This window comes from Haliaeetus albicilla, chromosome 5 (assembly GCF_947461875.1).
Source record: "Haliaeetus albicilla chromosome 5, bHalAlb1.1, whole genome shotgun sequence".
Taxonomy (NCBI): Eukaryota; Metazoa; Chordata; class Aves; order Accipitriformes; family Accipitridae; genus Haliaeetus; species Haliaeetus albicilla.
This window is the reverse complement of record NC_091487.1, coordinates 46,682,981-46,706,867: the sequence shown is the minus strand read 5'-3', so window position 1 is coordinate 46,706,867 and position 23,887 is coordinate 46,682,981. Positions and strand designations below refer to the sequence as shown.

At 40.9% G+C, this 23,887-nt stretch overlaps 2 protein-coding genes across 3 annotated transcripts in view; both read left to right on the top strand.

Annotated features, from left to right (window-relative positions):
* Positions 1–4,145, top strand: part of HSD17B12 (hydroxysteroid 17-beta dehydrogenase 12) — a 90,866-nt gene extending 86,721 nt beyond the window's left edge. Inside the window, 2 exon segments of the mRNA XM_069784672.1 lie at positions 2,095–2,244; positions 2,461–4,145. Of these exon segments, the coding sequence (XP_069640773.1) occupies positions 2,095–2,244; positions 2,461–2,565 (255 nt within the window). The 3' untranslated portion in view covers positions 2,566–4,145.
* Positions 4,146–5,352: 1,207 nt separating this feature from the next.
* ALKBH3 (alkB homolog 3, alpha-ketoglutarate dependent dioxygenase) overlaps positions 5,353–23,887 on the top strand; it is a 31,475-nt gene continuing 12,940 nt past the window's right edge. For both annotated transcript variants that reach the window (XM_069784669.1, XM_069784671.1), the window contains exons 1-8: positions 5,353–5,499; positions 6,107–6,219; positions 7,437–7,471; positions 8,425–8,472; positions 10,113–10,216; positions 11,434–11,522; positions 14,689–14,898; positions 23,498–23,596. In XM_069784669.1, coding sequence (XP_069640770.1) covers positions 5,430–5,499; positions 6,107–6,219; positions 7,437–7,471; positions 8,425–8,472; positions 10,113–10,216; positions 11,434–11,522; positions 14,689–14,898; positions 23,498–23,596 — 768 coding nt within the window. In that variant the 5' untranslated portion in view covers positions 5,353–5,429. The remainder of the gene's footprint in view (positions 5,500–6,106; positions 6,220–7,436; positions 7,472–8,424; positions 8,473–10,112; positions 10,217–11,433; positions 11,523–14,688; positions 14,899–23,497; positions 23,597–23,887) is intronic.

The following is a 23,887-nucleotide window of genomic DNA, read 5'->3' as shown; positions in this document are numbered from 1 at the left end:
TTGATAGGAAGATGGTAAATCTAGTGTCTCTGAAATGAAGTACCTGTCTGTTTTCTGGAGAGCATTTGGGAGGAAAAAAAATGTTTGAGTAATCCTATGCTTCTATGTGCCTTGAAGTCTGTGGATCAATAGCTAACTAGTAATGCTACTATATGCTTGCTTTTTCAAGTATCCTCATGCACAATTGTTTGCCCCTTCATGCTATCCAGTGGCTTAACTGGGTAGTGCAGTTCACTTACGAAGTCTTTTTTAAGCAGAGGAAGATAGAAAATAAATCTTAACTATAACTGTTCTGCCACTCTATGTGGGGATGTTGCAGATGTAATTTGGTGGTGAATAAGCAGCTCAGAATTATTTTCTTTTTTTAAAACACCAAACTAGAGATTCAGGTTAGAAATGTAATCTGAAAAATGGATGAGGTTCACATTCTGGAGCTGAAACTAGGTACCTATGCTATTATGGTAACAGAATGAGTAATTTTCTTACCAAGCATTTGTAGCTTTTGGCGCCTTTAAAGGCAATGGTAACGGCTTACACTTCTGAAACTCAGGTCTCCATGTTTTTCCTCTTCCATTTGAAAGTGGACTCATGCAATGTATTATTGAAAGTCTTATTTTTAGAGAGAAGTGCACTGTTTTAATGTTCTAAGGTGAAGGAATGAGCAGAGACACCAATGCTTCCTGTTTGTGGTGGTTAAATTCCTGTTGAAATGTGCACAGCTATGGGATGGATAAACAGGCAATGAAAGTTCAAGTGGTCCTTTGCCCCCTGTGCCGTGCTTCTGAGAGTGTGATAGTAAATGTTTCTGAGGTCAAGCATGGGGAAGCAGGTTTCTGAACTGTAACTTGCTCAAATATACTGAGTTTTGAGATGGTATTCTCATTTTGAGATCCATTAGCGTAGCAGAAGTGGACACATGCTTCTCGGATATCTGTTGTAAAGGTACATGAATCATAGTGCTCACGACTGTGATGGGCAGTAGTGACTGTAAGTATTGAAGCACTAGTACAGCCACAGACAGTGTCTTAGGAGGTCCTTTTCAAAGTCCTGGTAAGGTTCCAACCTTTCTAAGATTGTGAGATCTGGTATGTTTAATATCTGATTAAGTGGCTATAGACCAGAGCTCTTTTGATTACTTTTTTTAGAGGCCTAGATTGAGGACAAGTTAAAAGCAATGCCAAAACCATGACTATGATTCTGTGAGGAAGGAGGGTTGCTTCCTAGTGTACGAATATACATGCATTTCCCTTTCCTTCTCCAGTAGCATGAGGTGGGGATAGGTGGAATGCGGTTTTGGATCCTCCAGGCCTGTCTTGCCCCACCACTGACATGCCTTTGCGGTACCAGTGTCCCTCTGTCAACGATGAACCCGTGCCGCTTCCTCTTGCTTTCCCATTGTGCCAGGGCCAGGTAGTTCTGAGACCCACCGTCACTTTTCCTGTTTCTTCCAAACATTGCTATAAAAGCCCATTAACTGTGCTCTGTTTCTTGATCCTTCCTTCTGTCCTTGAGGTCTTCCACTCTGGTACCGATAATCTCCTTCCTCTGAGCCCTCCTGTGGAGTTACAAGCTCAATGTTCCAAGTCTCCTGGTGTTTCCCTTTCTCCTTCTTCCTCCTGCCTTTGTGTTTCTGTACAGGTGCCAAACTGAAGAGCTGTTAATCAGGTGTAAAATCCCTGTCTTGGGTTCTGCACCTCCTTCCCAAGCAAACATTGGGGGTTTACTACAGAGAAGCAACACCACAGTGTTTTCTATTAAACAAATGGAATGAAGTTTTGTACTTAGAAGGCAAATTGCAGGAAAGGCTTTTCAACCATACGCTTGCAAGAGTGGTGGTTCTAGGGCCCCAGCTGGGGGTGTGGGCTGTCAACAGACCACTGAACTATCCTTCACGTCCCAAATATGGCCCACAAGATATCTGATTAAAAAATGTTTTTGATATTGTACATTGTGATCTTAGAATCGAAAAGAAGGCTACCTTAAGCTAGAATTCAGTATACAGGTTATCTAATTTCCAATGATTTTAGCTCCTTGATGGATCTGTAAGTTAATCTGAAAGCATTTTCTGCTTAACGTGATCTTTCCTACGTGCAGAGTGTTCTACCGTACTATGTGGCAACAAAAATGTCCAAAATCCGCAAGCCGACCTTTGATAAGCCCAGTCCTGAAACGTATGTCAGAGCTGCCTTGGGCACGGTAGGCCTGCAGTCCCAGACCAACGGGTGCCTACCTCATGCACTCATGGTAAGTCTCCTTGGAAAACCTAAGGATCTGGAATGTCCTCTGTATGTGTTTATTATGGAAGAAGAGTAAAGAATAATTTTGAATATTAGATGTTTTTGTTCTTTAACTTCTAATCATAACTTGGTGATTTTTGCACGTGCTGGTAACTGTTAGATTTCACTTGGTACAGGCTATAAAAAGCTGAGACACACGCCTGCTCCCTTTTTCTTTTTCTAGGGATGGATCTTCTCTGTTCTACCTACGCCTGCTGCCATTAATTTAGTCATGAAAACAAACAAACAAATACGGGCTCGTTATTTGAAAAAAATGAAGGAGAAGTAAGTTGGAGGCAACTTGATCTTGGAAGCCTGGGAGTCCTGCAGGTTCCATACCTGCACTGCAGCACCAAGTAGACCTAATTTTTTAAGTATCTTCAATCGTAGGGGTCCTTCCTAACAAGCAAAACAGTCTTGTTTTGAGGATGCAGGTGAAGCAAGACTGTTGACTTCTAATATTGATTTAAAAATAGGCTTTATTTGTTTATAGATATTATGAGGGGGGAAGTGCTTCAGACTAAAATTGCACTGTGCTTTAAGAAACACTTAACGTGGACTTGATCAGATATTGCGCTGTTGAGGATATATAGTGTCTATCACATCTGTGTATTGTGCATGTGGGTGAAGGGCAAGAAAATAGTAGTTCTCTCATATTCCTGGACAGGTGGGCAGGAGTGGGAAGGGAGCATGTTTATTTAAAAAGGTAATCTAGCACTATTGATAGAGTATAACTTCTTTCCAGCTCAGGTTTTAGGTACTTGCAAGGATTCTGCATTGTCAGCCAGCTCATGAGCGCTCCCCTGCTTACGTGGTCCAGTATGATTTTTGGTTATGAACTTGAGGGAAATGGGCCAAACCCCAAAATACATGTATTTGCTCATCTATAAATATATACATAAAATAACATTGCAGAAAGTATTTAAATTCTTGGTTCTTGAACATGGATTCTAACTTTTCAGTAATATGTACTCTTTACGATTTGTAATAACATTTTTAAAAGTTCGGTGCCTGCTCTTTGTAATAGGTGGTGATAACACAATGTAGATAAATGTCACAAGTTATATGTTATGTGCTGGTTGCTATGTAAAAGATTATGGGCACTTTAAATGCAGAGCTTGAAATGAGTTACTTTCCTTGTTAGCAATGATGGTTAAATTCTTTTTGAAGTATGTATCAGTCTGTCTTTTTGGCGAGGCCATTTGAAATGTGAATCCTGAATATTTGAGACAGCTTTAAAAATGAGAACCAGTAAACGTCTTTAAATGTAGAACAATTTTAATTTAATTTAAGTGATTTGTTTCATGGTTCTATTCCAAAATGGAGTGCTCCAAGTGAGGCTGAAGTTACCCAGCTCTAGGAGACAGGGTTCAGAGTACACGAGAAGTCTGCACTGCTGTTGTCTGTATTTACCTACTCTTTAAATAAAGATTCTGGTCTCGAACATTCCTTTTTATTACCATAAAGTGCACTGAAACTTACAAGGCAAATCAAATTGCAAGCAGCTACCCATGTTTTCTGTGGTGACTTCCTATGGTTGAAGAGTGGAGGTTGTTTTCTGTCCTTGAACGAATAATTTCAAGCTCTGATTTTGAAGTAAAATATGTTGTACTGAGACGTGATTTGGGGCTAACATTTCTGTACATTGAAAAAACCTGAATACCGATGCAATGGTGCTGATCAAATCTGAGACGCAGATCCTATCCCATAGTTTTCTTAATTTTTTGGAACAGGGATGGTGAAGTCAGTGGTATTAGTTCTGTAAGAGCACATGAATTGGATTGCTCTGGATCTGATGTGGAAGCATTGGACTAAACAATCTGTATGTTTTTGACTTTGTAAAACAAATAAAATGGAATTTACTCTGAATCTTTAACGTGTTGGTTTTTTTCCTGAAAACATTTGTGTGTACGTTCAAATGCCTGATTGTCCTTTATTGTATATAATAATGCAGTGAAAATTACCGTACCGCTACATGCCAAAACCACGTTTTCCTGGCTGTTACCTATTTTACAGTGCCAATACTTTAAAACCACTGGAAGACAAAATGAACTGTTAATCAGAACTATTAATGAAGCTGTTAATAAGACATAGTTATTTCGAAATAACAATTTCTGACTCTTGAAGGTGGAAAGGTATGTCCGAGGGTAAGAGCACGCATATCCACCTGGCACTGAAGCAGCGGGGTTGGCACCTGGGGTCATTTTGCTGCGCTGCCCTGTGTGTGGTGCTATCAGGCTGCCGTTTGGGTTCCTGCTCTCCTCTGAGGTCTTCCATTTTCCAGACTGCAGCAGGGAGTCGCTTTGCAACCTAAATTGCCTTGAGTTTGATTTTTGAAAGTCCGCTCCCCTCAGCAACTTGAGATAAAAATGTGTATTCGGTAGCTTCCCACATGCTTTGAAATAGCCTGGGCAGGGGCTGGAGAACAGGAGGGGTGTCCCTGTGGTACTGTCTGTCTGCAGCTCCGCTCCGAAGGGCGTTTTTGTCACCGATGCAAAACCTGGAGCGAGTTTTCACTCCCTTGTTTGAAGGCGAAGAAGAGGGTGGGAGTCGAGCGGCCTGTGTCCGCTGCCCTGCGCACCGGGGGGCACAGACCCCTTCCCCGAAGCAGGCCTGCTCCCCGGCGAAGGTAACCGCGGGTCCCAGAGGGGGACAAGGCCTGGGCCAGCCGCCTGCTTCCCCCGGGATCGGCACAAGGATGGAAGGCAGGAGAAGGAGCTCTGTTCGGGGTCTGTGGGGAACGGAACGGCGGCTGCCGTGACCTGCGTCCGAGCGCTGCGTGGGGACCCACTTCTGGTTCCCCTCGCTAATTGTAACTTTACAAAGCCATCCTGCTCCTTTCCACGCGTGGGGAAATAGATGCGTAATTTACACAGCTAGCTAAAAGCAGCCTCTTCGTGAGAGTAGCCGCCTTTTGACAGGAAACCTTTCGTTCCGACTGTTCACTGGCACCTGCGTGCGGGCCGGGCCCGCCTCAGGCCCGCGGCCCAAAGCCTGCACCCGGGGACGAAAGGCGGGCTCGGGCCGGCAGGCAGGTCTCTGGGGTCCTCGGGGGAACGGAACGGGAACGGGAGCGGAACGGAACGGAACGGAACGGGAGCGGAACGCCCGGGGCGGGCTGCGGCGGCGGGCGGGAGCGGCGGCGGCGCCGCCATGACGGAGAGGCGGCAGCGAGCCCGTGTGCAGGGCGGCTGGGCCGGCGCCCCGGCGGGACGGCTCTCAGGTGAGGACCGGGGGGGAGGCGACGACCCCCGGGCTGATGTCGTGCAGGTAGGCGGGCAGGACCGCGGGGTGGGTGTCCCGGGGCTTGTCGGGGCCCTCCCGTCCGGGCCGCGGCCTTGCGGAGAGGCCGGGGGTGGTGGCGGGTCCCCGGCTGCCCCCCGCCGCGGGAACAGGCGCGTTCGGAAAACTTCACTGCGAAAAAGCTGAAGGAAAACTCGCTAGTTTCAAAATCTTGTTTTAATAAAAGTATTTTTCTCAGAGAAATGTCTTCTTGTTTCCTGAAAAAAAATTGTAGAGGGGGGCAGTTCAGCTGCTTGCGACAATTTATGCTGGCATGCAGTTGGTGTTTGAGGTAGAACTGAAAGGTTCTAGCTATCGTTCCTCCTGAAAAAAGGATGTTTTCATTTATGTTTCTCTCTGAAGAACATATATAAAAAAATTCCAGTTTCTGTGCAGCATAACATAGGTTTGGCTGTTCCCTGAAGTCTCTGCCAAGCAGAGGAGAATACTTCAAAGAATGATTCCATAAGTTCTTCCAAAACGTATTTTTTTGTATGGTGAAATTCTATTTCGTGTGATCCTTTGTTTTTTTTTTCTCTCTGCTTTAGCACCTAAGGCGGCTGTGGCCAGCAGCCTTGCCCCCGCAGCTGCCAGACCGGCATGGATGAGGAAAGATCAGCCTCACGCTCAAAAGCAGTTTGTCTTTGAAAAGCCATCAGAGGTAAAAATTAGATGGTAACTAGAAGAATCTATTTTTTTTTTATTAAACCTCAAATGATAAAAATTATCAGACTTTGAGATTATAGTCTCATGTTCAAAAACAAATTAAAAACTCGGCTGAGCTGAACTTTGGGCTTTTAGCAAGCAGAGTTTGCAACTGTCTTGCATATATGGCAAACAGAAAGTTACGGTCCCTCTGTTTAGCCTCAGACTTTGAGTATTCATTATGTACCTGTTCATAACTACTTTTTTTTCGGAGATCCAGAAGCATACATTCTCCTAAATATTCAGAATGATGCAGTATCCTAAGTGTGGTTTGAGCTCTGTTTTTCCTTCAGTTGGGATATCTGTCTTATTTGTTACAGGGGAAGAGGGTGATTTGTTTTATAGACTTTGCTGTATGTCCCATCAGCAGATGAAGGATATTGTGCTCTGTGCAGTGGGAGGGCAGTTTCTTGCTTGGGAAAAAAAATGTTGAACACTTCTTTCTAAGCCAGAAGTGTCTGAAAGGCTGTCTTCTTGGCTCAGAAGGATTGGAGATGGTCTGGGAAGATTCTCTTTTCTCTGTGGCAGAGCCCTGGTATCTATAGAGTACTATATTTTGACCCTCTTGCTTGCTCAACTCAGTACCACCTTGCACCTCGGCACTCCACTGAGCTCAGAGAAGAGAAGCATAAATCCCTGAGACAAACAGGATGATAATCCAGGCTGGATTAAACTACTGTGTTTGGGGGTTTTTTGTTTTTTTTTGTTTTAACAAAAAACAGCTATCTCGAGCTGTGCAGACAATTTTAGTGTCAGCTCCTGGTATGTCTGGTCTGCCTTGTGTTTTGCTCATTGTCTGGGTCCTGGGATTTGTTCGTCCCTCCTATAGTTGCTCTAGATTTTTACTTCCAAACGTAAGCATAAGAATCTTTTTGGTTGCAGTTGATAAATAGCAAGTGTTGTAACGATCCAAATAATTTAGGAATGAATGTCCTTTAGGGGGCAGTTGATTGTTAAAAACCGCCTGCAGTGGTAGCTGCCTTTGAGAGTTTCTGGGGCGTGGAGAGAGTGGGTGGGTTGTTACTGCTTACCGATTGTCCAGAGTTATGTTTTTCTCACTGACATACCAGTGTGTGGCTATATAGAGTCACAGGCAATTAGTTCTGTTCAACTAGAGCATGCCAGGTACTTAAATGTTTAATACTCACCGTGTATTGTCTTGTTACTTTTCAGGTGGAGCGCAAAGTTCCTGAGACAGGTGTGATAGAGTGAGTATACTGCCGACTTAACTGTCCTTTGTGCAGTTTTTCTGTCTGGTTGGTCAGTGGGAATCTGCTGAAAAAGAGTTCCTTCTCCACTTACAATTGACATGCCTTTGGAAGAAATTTCAGTAGAAAATGTGGACTCTCAGCCTTTAAAAGGCTGAATTTATAATCGGGAGAGTCCAAGTCTGTGTTAAGCAGTTTTTATAACTTTGGTGTGGCTGTATAAGCCAGGAAGAACAAACAATTGGACATTCTGGATTGACAGAACTGCAAATATATCTCTTTTGGTTAGCAATGTACATTTTCCTAGAACAGTCTCTCTAAATGACTCGAAATTACTTACTGTTACCCAGGAGTATAGCTGGTATGGTAACTCAAGCAGCACTTCCTTTGAAGGTTCAGGAAAGTACCTGCTAGTAACCGTTATAGTGAAGCTAGGTATTTGTAGATCACTTACCCTTTGTGTTAAAATAGGGTTCTTCTCAGAATAACTTTGACATGAAATGTGACAGGGTGTGGTGGTGTATGGTGAAGTTACAGATTTTGAAAATTAAATTTGCTTCAGTTTGGTTATCTTGGTAGGATTTTCTTACTCAGCGTGCCTATAAATGCAAACATAGTGGTCAGGGTGCAGCCTTGTATGGTTGTCTTCTTTAGATTCCCCGTGATGTCCCTCGTTTATTTATCTATAGAGCCCTAAAACTGTGTATTGAGCCTTTGGTGAAATGAGAGCGAGAGGCAGGAAGTACACACAAACTTATTTGCTTCTGCAATACCACTTGCTGCCTTACTCTGACCTCTGACTGTCTCCAGAACATTATTGCTTCCCTTTTTTTCTTTTTTAAAGAAAACTTTCCCTAGTCCAGGCTTACAGCAGTTCTAGTCCTTGCTGCTCACTGTAAGATAATTTCTTGTTGTTTGTCCATCTGATGGCTCTTTCCTTTCTACATCCTCAGCAAGCCTGGTGTGTATGAGCTCAGCAAAGTACCAGGTGGCATTGCTAGGTAAGTGGATGAAACTTCTTATTTGCTATTGCAGAATGGTGCGGTGATACTCAGCTTTCTGCAGTCTAGTCTCTGTAGAGTGTTTTGACTACAGCAGGTGCACATTGCCCTTCCTGTGTATCTTCTGCTTAGAGTACTTCTGGAATTACTTTGAGTATCAGGTAGCAGAGGGTTATGTAGTTCTGAGCAGCACTGAAGAGAAGAAAAATTAATCTCTTAACATCTAGTGCATATTGCATCTCGTGTTCTTGTCCAGAATAAGGAGAAGGGACTATGTCCATTTGTTCCACGATCCAGAGTAAGTTGCTGCTTGAAATTTGGGTCGGTATTCCTGTGTTAGTGAGTGTGTGATGTCTGTGTTGTATAGTTAAGAGCTACCAAAAACTTTTAGCTGTAAATTGGACTTGTTTTAAATTAATCTAATAAAAGCATTTAACTTTAGGCAGGTTTGGTAACTTTTGCTTACATGCTATGCCTTAATTATTTCAGCTTCAGGACACTTCAAAACAAAACCTACTTGTTCTGTGATTCCTACTAACTGAAATGCATTTTATTTTACCTTGCTGGCTTAGGTGTAATATCGATATTAATCCTTTTCTTCTGAATTCGATAGATTTTATTAGTAGTGGAAAAAATGCCAAGGACGTAGTAACTTTTTGTGCATTTATTTCAAAGCTTTCACCTTGGTTTCTTCTAAAGCTACAAATAAATTTTTATACCAGTTTGAAAAATAAAAACTTTGACCAGCTGTAAGTAGGAAAGATACACAGCCAGCTGGGTTATTCTGTCATTTTCTGGAGTTTGTTTTCATAATATGTTGCTGGAATATTTACATTTCTGGAAAGTGAATAATGAGATTTTGCATCTCTGTTGGCACCTTTACTATATATTCTTGTTGTGATGTTTTTGGAGCATTGAATACTTGTGAGAGTAAACTCTTGTGAACAGCATTCCTACTCTGCAACCCATCACAGTTTTGTGATAGAATTGAAGGAATCCAGTCCTGGCTGGTCACTGAAAATTGCTTTCAGTAATTCTTGTTGGACTTCCATCACAGTGGCTGGAATTTTTGAATGTTGCTGTTAATACAGTCAAAATATAAAATGTACATAAGAAAATGTAAAAATAGAAGAGGTTACATACTCTAGGGTTCTTCTGCTTGGAAAAGAGAGGATAGGATGGCAGTAGTGATAAAGGGCTATGAAATTCTGAGTGGTGTGGAGATGGTGAATAAAGGGCAATTATTTCCTTATGTTGATTGTAGACCCGTAATCAGGGCTATCTAATTTATCAGATGTGAAGTTAATAACAAGCAGAAGGATGCCATTTTTCACACAGTATATGGCTGATTGCAGGACTCGTAGGATATTGTTGGTGTCATATTTTTTATAGGTTTTAAAAAGCAATTAGACGTGTTTGGTGAGGGGAAGACTCATCAGGAGCTCCTGCTGCCTTCTGTTCTTCCCTTCACACCTGCTTTTGGCTGTGGTCAGAAATAGGATACTGGGCTTTGCCTTTTGGTCTGATGCATTATAGCCATTCCTAGCTCCTTTGGGAATCCTGGAAATTAGAATATTTTATCAAAGCATATACAGAATTGTATACTCCTTCCATCTTTTCTTTCTCTTTTTCTTCCTTAGGATTCATTTGATTCCTGGCTTTATTGACTCGGAACAAGCAGACTGGATGTTTGAACAACTCCTGCAAGACATACCTTGGGGTCAGCGAACTCACGTCAGACATGGTAAGGAGTGTGTAGACCAGCTTTTCAGGTCATTCCGAGGTCATTTCCATACCAAAATCCGTGCATTGTTTATCATTGTTTTTCATTTTACATATTACCACTCCTTCATATTTCCTTCCAGGTTTTCCATGCATAGCTGAAGAGTACTGCTGCTTATTTTTCAATCTTTATCACCATGTTCCTATTGCCAATTAAATGAGATCTTTACAAATTAAAATTGCCTGTGTTAAAAATCTTTGAATTTTACTGCCTCCTCTGTCATCTCCAGTTCTTTTTCCCACTCTTTTTTTAGATTAAGTCTGTGCTCCATCCCTTCATACTGTCTCCCAGTGATGCTGCAAAAACTGTGTTCTTTGAGGTTTCTGTCACCAGGATTATTTTTTGCCTCTCTCACTTAAAATCCCAGCAAAGCCTGTTTCTTTTCCCTTGCGTTTGCTTATTTGTTCTAGGATGCAGTAAATGAAGAGACTGCTATTCTGAATTTGTTCACTAAGGGGCACCTGTTCTAGCTAAATTTCTCTTTCAGTCAGCAACGGATGTAAGATAATACATCACAGTAGTTACTGGACAGGGCTGGAAAATATCTTCAACATCTGTGCTTACTGGCTTGCAATAAAGGTACCGTATAATGGAGAGTGTTACCTGTCAAGCATGAGAAGCAGCTACCAGGATAGTCTTTCCAGAAGTTGAAAGTACTTTTAACTTGATGTTTGTATTACACCACAGGGTGTACACATATTTGACAAAATATTACTTGTCCAGCCTTGCTACATCTGATTCTGTAATGTCCCATTGATGCTGCAGTCCTTTCCACTTCATCCTTTCCAATGGATACATCTTGCAACTTATGCCAGCGTATTGGGCAGTGGAACCAGGAGAATATAAAACAATCGAGAATTATAAATAAAATTTCAGTTTCATTTTGTTATCTTTATCTTGTCCAGTCCCTGCCCTGTCTGGCATAGGGATGAGAAAATTGATGTGGTTCCAAGATTTTGGCAAGGTAATTCTTGCAGAGACAGGCCTGCTTTTGAATAATCTCGTTCCTCCACTTGACTTCATTATGTAAGGCTGAGGATTTTAAGGGGCTGCTTTTTAACTTTAGGTGAGTGGACAGTCCCTTTTTGATCAAATTTCTTGGCAGAATTGCATCATCTTTCCATTTTCAAGCCCTTTGATAAGGCAACTGAGAAAGTCTTCCTGTTCTTTTTTTTTAGAAGTATCTTTTGAGGAACCAAGGCTTACCTCCTGGTATGGGGAACTTCCTTACACGTACTCCAGGATAACAATGCAGCCAAACCCAAATGTATGTATATATTTGCAGTTTTCTTTTATTGTTGTCTACAGAGAAATCCTTTGCAGAGATTGAGAGACAAAAATTCCCTCTATCCTCTATGTAGAGTATCTATCAGCATTTCATTTGCGATCAGCAACAGATTCTAGTGGAACGTGGATAACTTCATAAAACAAGCATTATGAGTGGATTGACTGAGAGGAGCATGATTTAGTTGCTAAATGTTGGCAAAAGGAAATTATCACTCCATAGTTTAAAGTTCTGCTTTTGGGTCACTGTAGCTTTGGACAAAACTCTGAATTGTTCTGTGTGACTTACTCTATGCATCTTTGTACGGGAGATTGTAGTGTACAGAGTCATACTGAGTTTTTTGTTGTAAAGATACAGTAATATCAGTTACTGAAATAGTTACTTTCAGAAACACTTAGATTCAGTACCGCTTAAATGAGAATTTAGGCATGTTGTGGATTCCTGCGTGAATGCTATGAAATCACAACCTGCCTGCTCAGCAGCTGCAGATTGTATGATGTAATTTCCCACGCTATTTTGGAAGGGTTGAAAACCACCTGAGTGGTTCGCTGACATTTTGTTCGTGTTCACTCTCTCTCTCTGTCTTGCAGCCTGTTGCCCCATTGGCCTGTTTCTTGGTATTGCTTTGTTTGAAATTTCCATGGCAGTAGGCTGCAGTGTTCTGAACCATAAATTAAATGTGACTGTTGAAGGCTGGATAGCACGAGAGAGAAGTGTCTGAGCCCCAGAACTGCTGCCAAAGGCAGGTGCTTCCTAGCAAAGCTCGGTTTGGGAAAAGTGGAAAGGCATTATTTAACAAGATGAGTTGTGACGACTTTGTAGTCTCAAAAATAACCATAGTTCAAAAATTTTGTAACCTATGGAATTTGTGGTAGAAAACCAGGCATTTTTTTGGTACTTATTTGTGGACCATTTTAAATGGGCTTTTCTGGAAGCTGAATAGCTTTAGGGATTGGAAGTGCCCCCACAAAATCATTCTGCTGTACGCTGGTGATTTAAATCCAGTTCAGAATTGTCTGTTGTGGAAGCTATTGCTACTCAGAGGTTGGATAGAGCCTGTATACCCTGAATTCACGGTTTCAGTTCAGTTTGCATAAAGTTCAGAGTTACCACCCATTGGGCCACTGGCTTGTTTTTCTCATCCAAGAGGTACAAGGCCTAAATCAGTCACGCATGCTGATCTTGTCTTTTATCCGTGAATAATTCTCCTTTTTACTGAGAGAAAGAAATGCCAGCAGAAAGTGCGATGCACTGGCAAACTTGGATAGCTGGGAGCCAGCCCTGCCACTGGCTGGAAACTGCCCATAGGCAGAGATATGGGTAGACGGCACACAGACACTCCGACACTTCACTCAGCTTTGTAGGTGGGAGTTCTTGCAGCCTAGAAGAAGCAGCGGATGGTGTAAAGAGCACAGCCCTTGTCTGTAGAATAGGGCTTATATCACAAAAATATCCTGAATAAAATATAATTTAGTGCACAGCTTGGCCAAAACCAATTACCTGCCTTGAACGCTTCATCTCTAGGAGTAATTAGCTTTGTGCCCCTCCTTTTTTTCTTTAGTAAGACTGGGTGTGATTGCAGCACTGCTAGGTATAATCCAGTGGTCATGCCTAAATGAATTTTGGTGTTAGAAAAATGTTTCTTTGTAAGCTGTGGTGTAGTTGGTGACACAGTAATGTTTCAACAAAATTACTTCTGGTGCTGCAGGTTTGTAGTGGGGTTTCCACTGAATTGTAAAATTCACCATATGGTAACATTTTTAGTAATAAATATTTTTGTGATAGGATTGAAAGAATCCAGTCCTAGTTGGTCACTGAAAAGTGCTTTCAGTAATTCTTGTTGGACTTCTGTCATTGCCTTGTATGTCCTGCACATACTGCACATTCAGGCAGCCCAATTACAAGCTATAGCTTTTTTTCAGTGGTATTACTGATGTCCCTACATGTCCCATAGCTGTAAGCTATATTTATATATAATTAATTATTCACATGATGCTTAGTCATTGAAGGGGTGACTTAGCTAGAAATACCCCTAACAGAGAAAGATGGTATGTTAAGGTTCCTGCAGTGTAGCCAATAGGTGAAAAACCCGTAAACACGGGTTAGCATGGAAAGAAGGTGGTGCAGACTCCATTATTAGAGAGGGATACTAGGAAATAATTCCTGCTGTCTGTTCCTTCTTCTGCCAGTGATGCACTGGGAGATTTGGAATCAGTTCTTCATCCTCTCTTGATCTGTGTTTCTGCTTATATAATGGGCAACAATTCTGGCCTACATTGCTTTGGCTTTTTTTTTTTTTAATATATGTACTTATGTAGTACTTAAAAGCACTCTGACAGATGAAAGTCGTGATGTAAGTTTATAACATTAAATAACGATTCACTGAACTGAGTTGTAATGGAATGTGCAGAGCTGCCGTGGGCTATGGGCTCAGCAAGATGTTAGCAAAGGGAAGGATGAAATTCAGGGCCTGTGACACTGGTTTTGTGAACCACTGAAAAGTTACAATGTCGAAGTCAAAACCCCAAGAGCTGATGAGTTGGGCTCAACAATCCGTACTAACCAAGCAGGGACAGAGGGCCACGTTGTGAGAGTGTTGTCTCTTGTTCTGTGTCAACAGTTGCAGGCAATTGACAGTGTGTCATTTAGTCACTGATTGCAACTTTCTGGATGCGCTATGCCCACCAGCAATGCCCAAGAAACTTGGATGTTACCAGATCCCTGTGTTAAACTCCTCTAGCTTGGCTAGGAGGTTAAAAAAAACAGATATGCATGAGAGAAGTTGCACACTTTTCATCTTAGTTAAGAATTCCCGATGTTGATCCATGGTCAGTTCAAGCAGATTTTACTCTGTGCGCTTTCTCACCTTTGAGTTAATTGGGGTGGCTGGCTACATTAGTATGAAAGGCAGACTAGCTTCATAGTTTTAAGAGATGGTTTAGTATTGAGCAATAGGTAACATATGCATATTTTGCAGAAAGCCTATTCCTCAGCTTTACTACAAACATAATCAGAATTGTTCAGAGGCATTTGCTTTATTTCAAGTTTATTGTGATTAAAGTGCAGTATATTTTGTTTCTTAGTGGTTTCCCGCTGCTGGTGGCCTGCTTTCATTGTATTTACCCTGCTCCTTCTGTGCTGATTACAGTGGCATCCTCTTCTGACCATGCTAAAGGAGCGCATTGAAGAGTTCACTGGCTATACCTTCAACTCTCTACTGTGCAACCTCTACCGAAATGAGAAGGATAGCGTAGACTGGCACAGTGATGACGAACCATCACTGGGAAAAAATCCTGTCATTGCCTCACTCAGCTTTGGTGCTACCCGGACCTTTGAGATGAGGAAGAAACCCTCCCCTGTGAGTGTTCATACCACATTGAGAGAGTCCTGTAGTTACTAATATGCTTAGTATTTTCCCTCTGTTTAGAGAACTTAATTTCTAAAAGCATTTAATAGTAGTTAATGGAAGCACAATTCGTAAAGTTCTGTGAAATAAGCATAGGGATCAAGAAATCTGTTGCATGGAATGTGACATCTTGAGGATGGGAATGGGACCACTCTGACAATGTGCAGCAGTGTAGCGCTGCAGTGAAATTGCAACCTGGGCACTCTTCTGCCCAAATAAGGGCCTTTCCCGTTACTTAAAATGAAATCAGTGGTGGTGGAAGGGGACTTCTGCTGTATAAATGAACCAAAGAGTTGATACCGTTTTCTTAAACTCGGGCAAACATTGTGTAATGCATAGTGTATGTGGGATGATAAGTAGCTCTGACTGCTCTTGCAAGTAAAAGTCTTCTTAATAATGTTTGCATTTTGACTCATGTTCAGATTGAGGGACAGTGAAGGGAGGGAAGGAGCTCAGTTCCTTTCCTTAAAATACCAAACTGTCGTATCATACTTTACAGACTAAATGGAGATCTTTACTTTGATAAGGAGGCCTGTGTGGAACATCCTTTTAGGAATAAGTTGGTTATATAGTGAATACTCTTTCTGGATAAAATGCTGTGCTTGGGTATGTTGGGTTCTCGTGCCAACTTAAAACTTAAATTTTGCAATTCATATTTATCCAAGTAAAGGAATCACATATTCCTGTGTTGAGAATACAGGCCTCATTTTAGGGTATCCTACTTCAGATGTCTTTTCTGCATGTGTAGTCTTTGAGACCTTTGGGAACAAGTTTGCTGTCTGCTCATGTTGCTATTTATTCCAAGTAAGTAATGCAGAAAGCAAAGGTGATGATTATCAGCCTATTAGAAAAGTGTATGCTGACATACTAAAGTCTGCCCATCAAGAGTCACCTTGGGTCACGTAGTCGTGAACAGCAAAGGTCAGAATTTTAACCAGAAAACAAATAAATAATCTGTATTTTTCACCAGTTCTTTAATTTGTAAATTCTTTGTTGTCTGAAGTTAATTTAATCCTGGTCCCTGAGCATGAGATCATATAACCAGTGCATTATATCAGTGGGCATATCATGAGTAAGTATCTTTGACGCTGGGATGATAACAAAATGTCAGCTCGAAAGTTCATTCCTCTGGGAAACTGAGGTAAATGGTGCTTGCGTTCTTTTCTAGAAGTGCATGTGTTCCCCTTCGATGGATCAGAATCAAAGCCACTTAGATTTCAGTATAAACTTTGCAGCTTTCCTCTTAAAAATCAAACCCAGTTCATGAGCAAGATGTCTTTTTGTTCTGTTTTCTATTTTCTGAAAAGATGTCCATTATGAGCAAAGAGGGGAAGTTCAGTCTGTGCCATTCATAATTGGCCGCCACCTTTGATCTGTACTGGACGATTTCTTCCCTTTTCTTCCTGAGATGGATGACTTTCTGTAGATGTATCCCTCAAGCTCTCCTCATTTTTTTCTTCAGTGCCTCTGACCTGGTATTTCTGACTAGCTGAGTCTTGCTACCTACGAAGTGTATTCCTTCTGCAAGTGTGACATACCTGTTTCTAAGGTATGATCCTCATGTGCAGAGTGATCTTTGAATAAGTTGCTATTAACTGCATCCTGTGCCTAAGGGAACTCGTACTTAATAATTATATGGCACACATTACGTATTCTTTGCACATTCCCAAAGCCTGCAATTTTCTGAGAGCATCCTGTGACACTAGATACTTTGCCAAGTGGGAGTTACAAGAGGCTCTGATGGAAATTACAACCTTTCAGGCTGTACCAGCAAAGAAGTAATTTTCATACTCTATTGTAATGTAGCATTCTCTCTTTCATTAAGAGAAAGTTAAAGTTGATTGTAGATATTTGAAGTTTGATCATTACTTTGTTCAAAAGCGAGTTACAGGAAGAGGAATGTAGCCTAGGGAAAAGGGATTCAGGTTAACAGGCATGCAGGCTCTCCCTGGTTTATAATCTGCCAGTATCGGTACATCGGGTTTTCCAGGGTTAGTCTTCAGTGAGGACAGCAAGAAAAAGTAAATCCTTTTCCTGCCAAAATTAAACCTCTTTGAGGGCCAACATTGTAGTATTTCAGATTGTAGAGTTTCAAAGGCCTTCATTTGCCTCTGTTCTTGTAAGTGCTTTTAAGTATTTTGAGATGAAAGATGGAAAGATGGAATAAAAATACAAGATGAGAAATCCTATGGTAGAAGCTCACTGTGGATAAGTGGTACTGGGAAAAAAAAACCTAAAGCGGTTGCCTGTGTGTGATCATGTACTGGGTACAAAACAGTATGTACCACAAGTCAGGTAACATCTCCTAGTGCTATTGAAGAATGCTAGATCAGAACCTTCAGAGACTTCAGTTCATGTTAGTATCTGTACAGATATTTTCCTATTATATCTTGAAATGTGGATGAATTTATTAGATAATAAAATCCTATTTCTCTTAACAGCAAAGATGACCAGTAATGTTGGTGGGTTGGTTTTTTTGTGCATGTTTGTGTGAATTTTGGCATTTGTCTGGTAGGAATTTGGTGGTGTTTATATAGGCCACTCTGAAACTGTCACAAAAGGAAATCTTTTTATCCTTTCTCTGCATTTTTCCTTGGCAAAAAAAAAAAAATTTAAAAAAGTTATTTAGGTGCAAGTGGTATTTTTTTTCCTGCAAATTGTTTGAGGGTGAGGGGAAGGAAAGGTTCAGTCCTCTGTTTTTCTTTTGGGTGAGTGCTGTACTGGATGAGTAAGTGTTCATCATATAATAGATGGTAAAGGAGCGTAGAGATGTGCATAGCCTATTTGAATCTGCATCAACAAGCATCCCTTGTGTATAAGGAGAAATAATTCTTATCGGATTTCAGCCCAGTGCAGGTAAAAAAGCTACAAATACATTTCAGGGCAAATTCCCTGCTGGAATTAAGGAGACTTTTTGTGGAAATTAACATGATGCCAGAAACTGTTTTACTTTTTCCACTGGAGTTTTTCTTTTTAAGCATTCTTTCTTCTAGATACTGTCTTTTCTGTTTATTGGACCAGTTGTGTCATCGTAGCTGATATTTTGCCTTTGCTTTAAAAGGTTCTGCCTTTTTTTGGATGCCTGCTTGGTACTTCAAAATCTACAGTGAAGTGATCTGGTTTCTTTTATTTTCTACTTCTAGTTCCGGTAAATTACTTAAACTTTTTCTTGCCTCCTTGTTCCCTCCTCGTCATCGTAGCTCCTGCCTACACTGAAACCAAGAGATGAATGCTTTGTCATAGAGCCGTGATTCATACACAATTCACACGCAATCTGTTGGTTTTGTCAACACGTCCTCTCGTGCTTGCCCGCAGCATAACTGTCCCCACTGCACCACCGTGACCCCCTCCTGTTCTCCATGCTGCTTCAAGGCCCCTGTCCCACTCGTATGTGACTTCACCGTCCTACTCCAGAGGAACTGTTTTCGCCGTGTTAGATGGGTCTTTCTGATACAGCCTCACTACCATTTTGACTATTGCTTATCACTGCTCAACTTTGTGAGACAGTGCCAGGTTCTCTGATGAGGTCTTTCTGGAACCTGAGTGTGAAATGTTAGTTCCAGGGTGAAATTTAATGTCCCACTGAGCTCCCGGGTCCCACTGAGAGGTGCTCTGGGTGCCATAAGGACCAGTTGGGTATCGTTGTCCGACGAACTGCCGTGTGAACTGTGGAAGGAGTTAGAAAGCCAGCTGTCAGGTTGCTTTTCTTCCATCTGTAACCAAGGAAACTGATGGGTGCTGGGGAAGGGAGGGAGCTTCACGCGTGTGTTAGATAATAGGATGTTCGTGGTGTTCTCAGAATCAGCCTTCAGATGGGTCTGTCCTTCCAATGAAACACTAAAACACAGTCGTCCTGTCCTTGAGTAGCTGTTCTAGCATAAGTTAAAGATCTCCTAGTACTTTTGAAAACAGCAGAAAAATAACCCTTTGTGTCCCAACAGGCCTAACTGAAGACAAACGTGGGAATATATGGAGCACGGTAGAAACAGAGGCTTTGTTCAGGACGTGGAGGATTGAACTTTTAGATTGGCACGAAGGAGACTTGCAGGCAGCAGTGGCTGCAGAGGCGTAGGTGGTGTCCACCAGTATTGGCAGGACCTGAGCAGCTGTAGACAAGCAGAGAAGAAGATGCGAGTGCTTTAGAGCTACCTCAGTTGCAGTCTGCTAGGTCAGCTGCAGACTGAGGGAGTTTAAGATAGTCCTATGCAGGCGGGCAAGTGGATGACATGAGGAAAGGGCAATACAATGATATTCATTCTTACTGAGTCCGTAAAGAAAAGAGCTGCAGTGAGGATTTCGTCAGAGATAGTGAGAATGAACAGGTAAAAATGCAGAAGTATCGATAGATGAGACCACTTTGTTGTGGAGGAGGGTGTTTCCGCAGCTGGTGGTAGAGGAGTAAACTGGAAAACAGGGATAGAAGCAAGACAAGATTAGAAGTTTCATAAGGAGAATTCTCTTGGTAATAGGTAAATAGGTAAAGCAGAAGACTAGAAGCCAGCATTCTCCAGGAAGGCTGCTGACTTTAGCCTTTGAAAATAGTTTTGCATCATTTGCATGTATAACTGCACTATTTATACATTATTCTACAAGATGTTTCCATTTAATTTTCCTTATAATAGAAGATGCTTCCACACTATCCAGAACCCATTTCCTACTACTATCTCAATAAACTTGCCTGAGATTTAGAGAAACAAACTTAGGTGATTTATATAGATTTATACTAGATCTTTTCTCTTTCTTACCTTTTTGATTCTGATACCATTTTAAGAAAAAAACCTTGATGGAGTCCAGGAGTGCTTACAGATTTTATATTCACAGCTTCCCATTAACTAATGCTGAGCTTTCCTCACTTATTAGCTGTAGTTACTTGAATTAAGGATAAAAAAAGTTTTAGCCACTGTACTTGGACAGTGTAAAGCTTGGGTTGTATTAAACGTGCAACTCAACATTATGAAAATCCTAATATACCTTAGTATATAATCAGAACTGTTGCTTTACTAGACCTGTTCTTGGAAGCAGCTGGTTTTGTAATACACCTATAGAGTTACAAAGTGACCATATAAAAGTTATCTGATGCATTTCTTCCCATGTTTGTTATCAGTACTTTTAAAAAAATCTTTTCCTGCTTAGATGTCAAGAATAAATTATCTTCATAAACTTCTTGACCTCTGAAACTCAGCTGAGTTTTCTGTATGTCTAACACCAGCTCTAGAGATAAAAGTTCTGAAATGAGATTTGGTGGACAGTGTTAGTAACAACATGTAAGACAGTAAAAATTTTTTGTCTAACTTTGTCAGTTCTGCGAAACCAATTGACATAAAAATCTCTTTTTCTAAGTAAAACTAAGCTCAGAGATGTCCCATTTGAAACAGAAAGTAACTGTTGCTTTTACATACTGACTTTTCTAAGCCAAAAGGATGCTTTCTCCTAAATCATTTATCTTAGAAGAATTCCTTTTTAATCAAGATGAGCAAGAGATAAAAATAAGTCCACTGTTGTCCATCCACAAAGTGAAATGATGTAATCCTGTGAAATAGAGAAGAGCCATGCAATGGTATTTCTCTGCTTTTCATCAGCAGTCATGTTTACAATACCTATTTTTGAAATGTTTTCCTTGTTTCCTCTGAAGTTTAAGAAAACGTTTCTGGCATTAGACCTTACTAAAAATAGAGCAAGATAAATGGCTAATAATTCTAGAAGCTTAAAAATATGTTTTGCGTTGTCCTTACAAAGAATTCATATTACAGGTGATTCTGAATGCCTTCAGCACTCCCTGATTCCAGAGGTTTAGTGAGCTTAATTAACCACTGGCACAGCCTTGGGCCTTTAGGTATTCCCAAAAAATGCATAAATCCAGAATTGCCAGCCAGCGCTGCCAGTTGCACCAGCAGTATTGAATAGCCTTGTTCTGTCACACTGTGACTTCTAGTCCCAGACATGAACAGAAAGTGGCAGCGGTGTGAATAAATAGTCAATTACATCAAGTGATGCTTTTTATTATTGGGAATTGATTTGGTTCCAACCAAGCTCTTTTGCATTTTAGAGGATTTGCAGTCATCTTTCTATCTGCATCTCTTTTATACACACACACACTCCCAGTTGTTCTTTTGAAAATCAAACTTTATTTTAAGTCCAGGACATAATTTTCCCAGTAGTTGATACTTTACCTCATTATTTTGAGCTTTTCAGCAAGCCATGAACAAAAAAGACAAACCTGCATCAAGTTGGGCCACTGCACAATTAAGCTTCAAGGAAGTTAGTTAAGATTTTTGAAAATGTGAGTTTTTGTAAAAGCAGTAAAATGTGTTGGATGAGAGCTGTTGGGTCTTTTTAATGGCTCTCAAAAGACTATGTCTGCCTTTTTATGACCCGCTGATGTTTTCTTCTAGCTGTCGGGTCTGTGCAGAACCCTGTTAATTATCCTGAATAACTGAACATACAGCTGAAGCCTGGAGATCTTGTAATGTTTGTTTCTGTTTCAGGAATGTGGGACTTCTGTCAGTGTGAGGTAACTATACCTGCACCTCAAGCTGGGTTAAATCTTACTGTGATAATTCCATTTTCCCAGTCTCAGTTGTCCTGTATTGTTTCCAGCTTCTTTGCAATCTGCTTCTGTTATAAGTGACATAAGTAGTGACCTCACATCTCTTTTTCTTTTTTTTTTTTTTTTTTTTTTCCCTGCCCCTCCAAAGTACAGTTTCATTTTACATGACAAATGTGAACAAATGCCACGCTGGTAACAGGTTTTGTTGAGTCTGGAGTAATTGCTGCCCTCAGCTGGGTCTGAAATAATGGAGCATTGCTTCCTCCTAAACACTCAGCAAGTATGATTTTAGGAGTCTACCAACCATTATAAGAAACTGGAAGAGAACATACTGCCTAACTAATTAAAAAATAAAAAATCTGAAGCATTTGTGCAGCAACTGTCCAAGATGTATGGTCCCTTACAGAAATGCACCGTCATGCTTTAGAAGCTCAGACCTGGCCTAATTATTTTTTCCTCATCTGTTTGTAGTAACTGTGTATTTTGGCTTTTCTTTCAAGAACAAATAACTGATTTGGTGATCTCTCTGAAAAAAGCCAGTATCTCCGCTTCTAGAGGCAGTGATACAATAACAAATAGGCATTCAGGCTGTCTGTTTGCTATATGCAGTATACTCAGAACAAAGTTAACCCTGTAGTTGTACAATGTAGAGGCTGAGAACCTGTCATACATACTCTTTTTTCAGTGGAGGACATTTATTATCCACTTTATACTTTCAAGCTATCTATGGCTTTCTATAACTTAAACATAAAAGGCCTCTTGAGTCCCCTCCCTTTCAACACTAATTAAGATATTTCTCTAACTCCCCCTCTCTCTAAAATAGTCCCCGTATTTTGCAGGATTTCCTATCTGAAACTTCCCTGAATTCCTCATTTCAGAGAGTTGCTTTCAACTCTTCCTTGACAGCTTGCAAAGTTGGCAATAGAGGTCTAGAAAAGGCAAAATATATACTGCCATTCTGTATTTGGGGGACTTCCTGGTTTTCCTATTCACATTTCAATATTAATGAAATAATCAAAGTGCCAACATTAAGTAGGCAAGATGTTAAATGGAAGTTGTTCAATGTTTGCAGCAAATTTTTCTGCAGCTGTTGAAGGCTAAAATCAGAAAATATTAAAGGAATACACAGAGCATTGTAATACCTGCCCATGGGGATTCTGGAAGATAGTTCATGTCTCGCATAGTAGGATTTCATGAAGAGGTTACTGTTGTGATTGACAAAGAGAACCGTGTTGGCATAATAGACTTCGCAACTTGTCTTAGCAGTGTATTAGTCTGATTTAAAATTGGAAGGGATAGTGCAAAGCAATAGAGAGTTGCTGTTCCACTGATGTGGCATGTGTGAGACTAACTCTGCAGTGTTACTGTGTCCGGTTGTTGTATTTGTGCTTAAAAAAGTTGTACTTAATCTGAAGGCTTAACAAAAGTTTGCAAATTATTTGTCTTCTAGTTTAGCAGTCTGTTTTGCTTAGTGATGATAAAGTTTAAGACAACTTGTTTTACAAGGTACTATAGGAAAAGGAGATATTTTTTTTGGATAGGAAAGGTTCTTCATCTAGCAGATAATACTATACCAACATGTAATGTCCAAAACAAGACAAATTCAGAATAGAAAGAAGATGTGTATTTTTGATGTAGTTAACTGTTGGAATCGGAGTGGCTGTTGCAGAATGTCTCCACGCAGAACTGTTTATTTCAAGAGTGGATGTTTCCAAAAGGTTTGCAGCCTTGCTCCAGAATTTTGCACTAGATTTAGGAATTTGTTGTTGAACTTTACCTGTGTTGTACAGGCAGTGAGACGCAGTGGCTTCTTTCATCCTTAAAATGCTCAGCTCCTGAACTCTTTATGAAATATGATAACAGAGAGGTTTAGGTAGACTTCTTGATCTTGTAAGAGCTTCCTTTCCTCCTCTCCCCTCACAGCCTTTTAAGCTCTGCTGTTGGGAACTGGCTTTCTACCAAATGCACATGCCTGCTTCTTCAGTGTCTAATGTTTCTTTTTAGGAAGAGAATGGAGACTATACTTACGTAGAAAGACTAAGAATCCCACTTGATCACGGGACTCTGCTGATGATGGAAGGAGCTACCCAGGAGGATTGGCAGGTGAGAACTCCTCCACACTGTTTGTGTGCTTTACTTGCAGTGCAGTTTTCTAAATATGCACGAGGCACTCCCATAAAGTTATGGGACATTCTTCTTCCAGTGACACAGTTGTTTCCTAGCGCATTAATATTGCTTTCTGCCTCAGAGTTTCAAAGCACCCACAGAAACAATGGGTTTTCTTCCCAAGTGCGAAGTGATGTAATAAGAATCAGCTCAGATGTGCCGGCGTTAAAGTTCAGCAATGAAGCTTGCAGCCTGCAGCTGAAAGAGCAGAATCAATTTAGGAGCTTT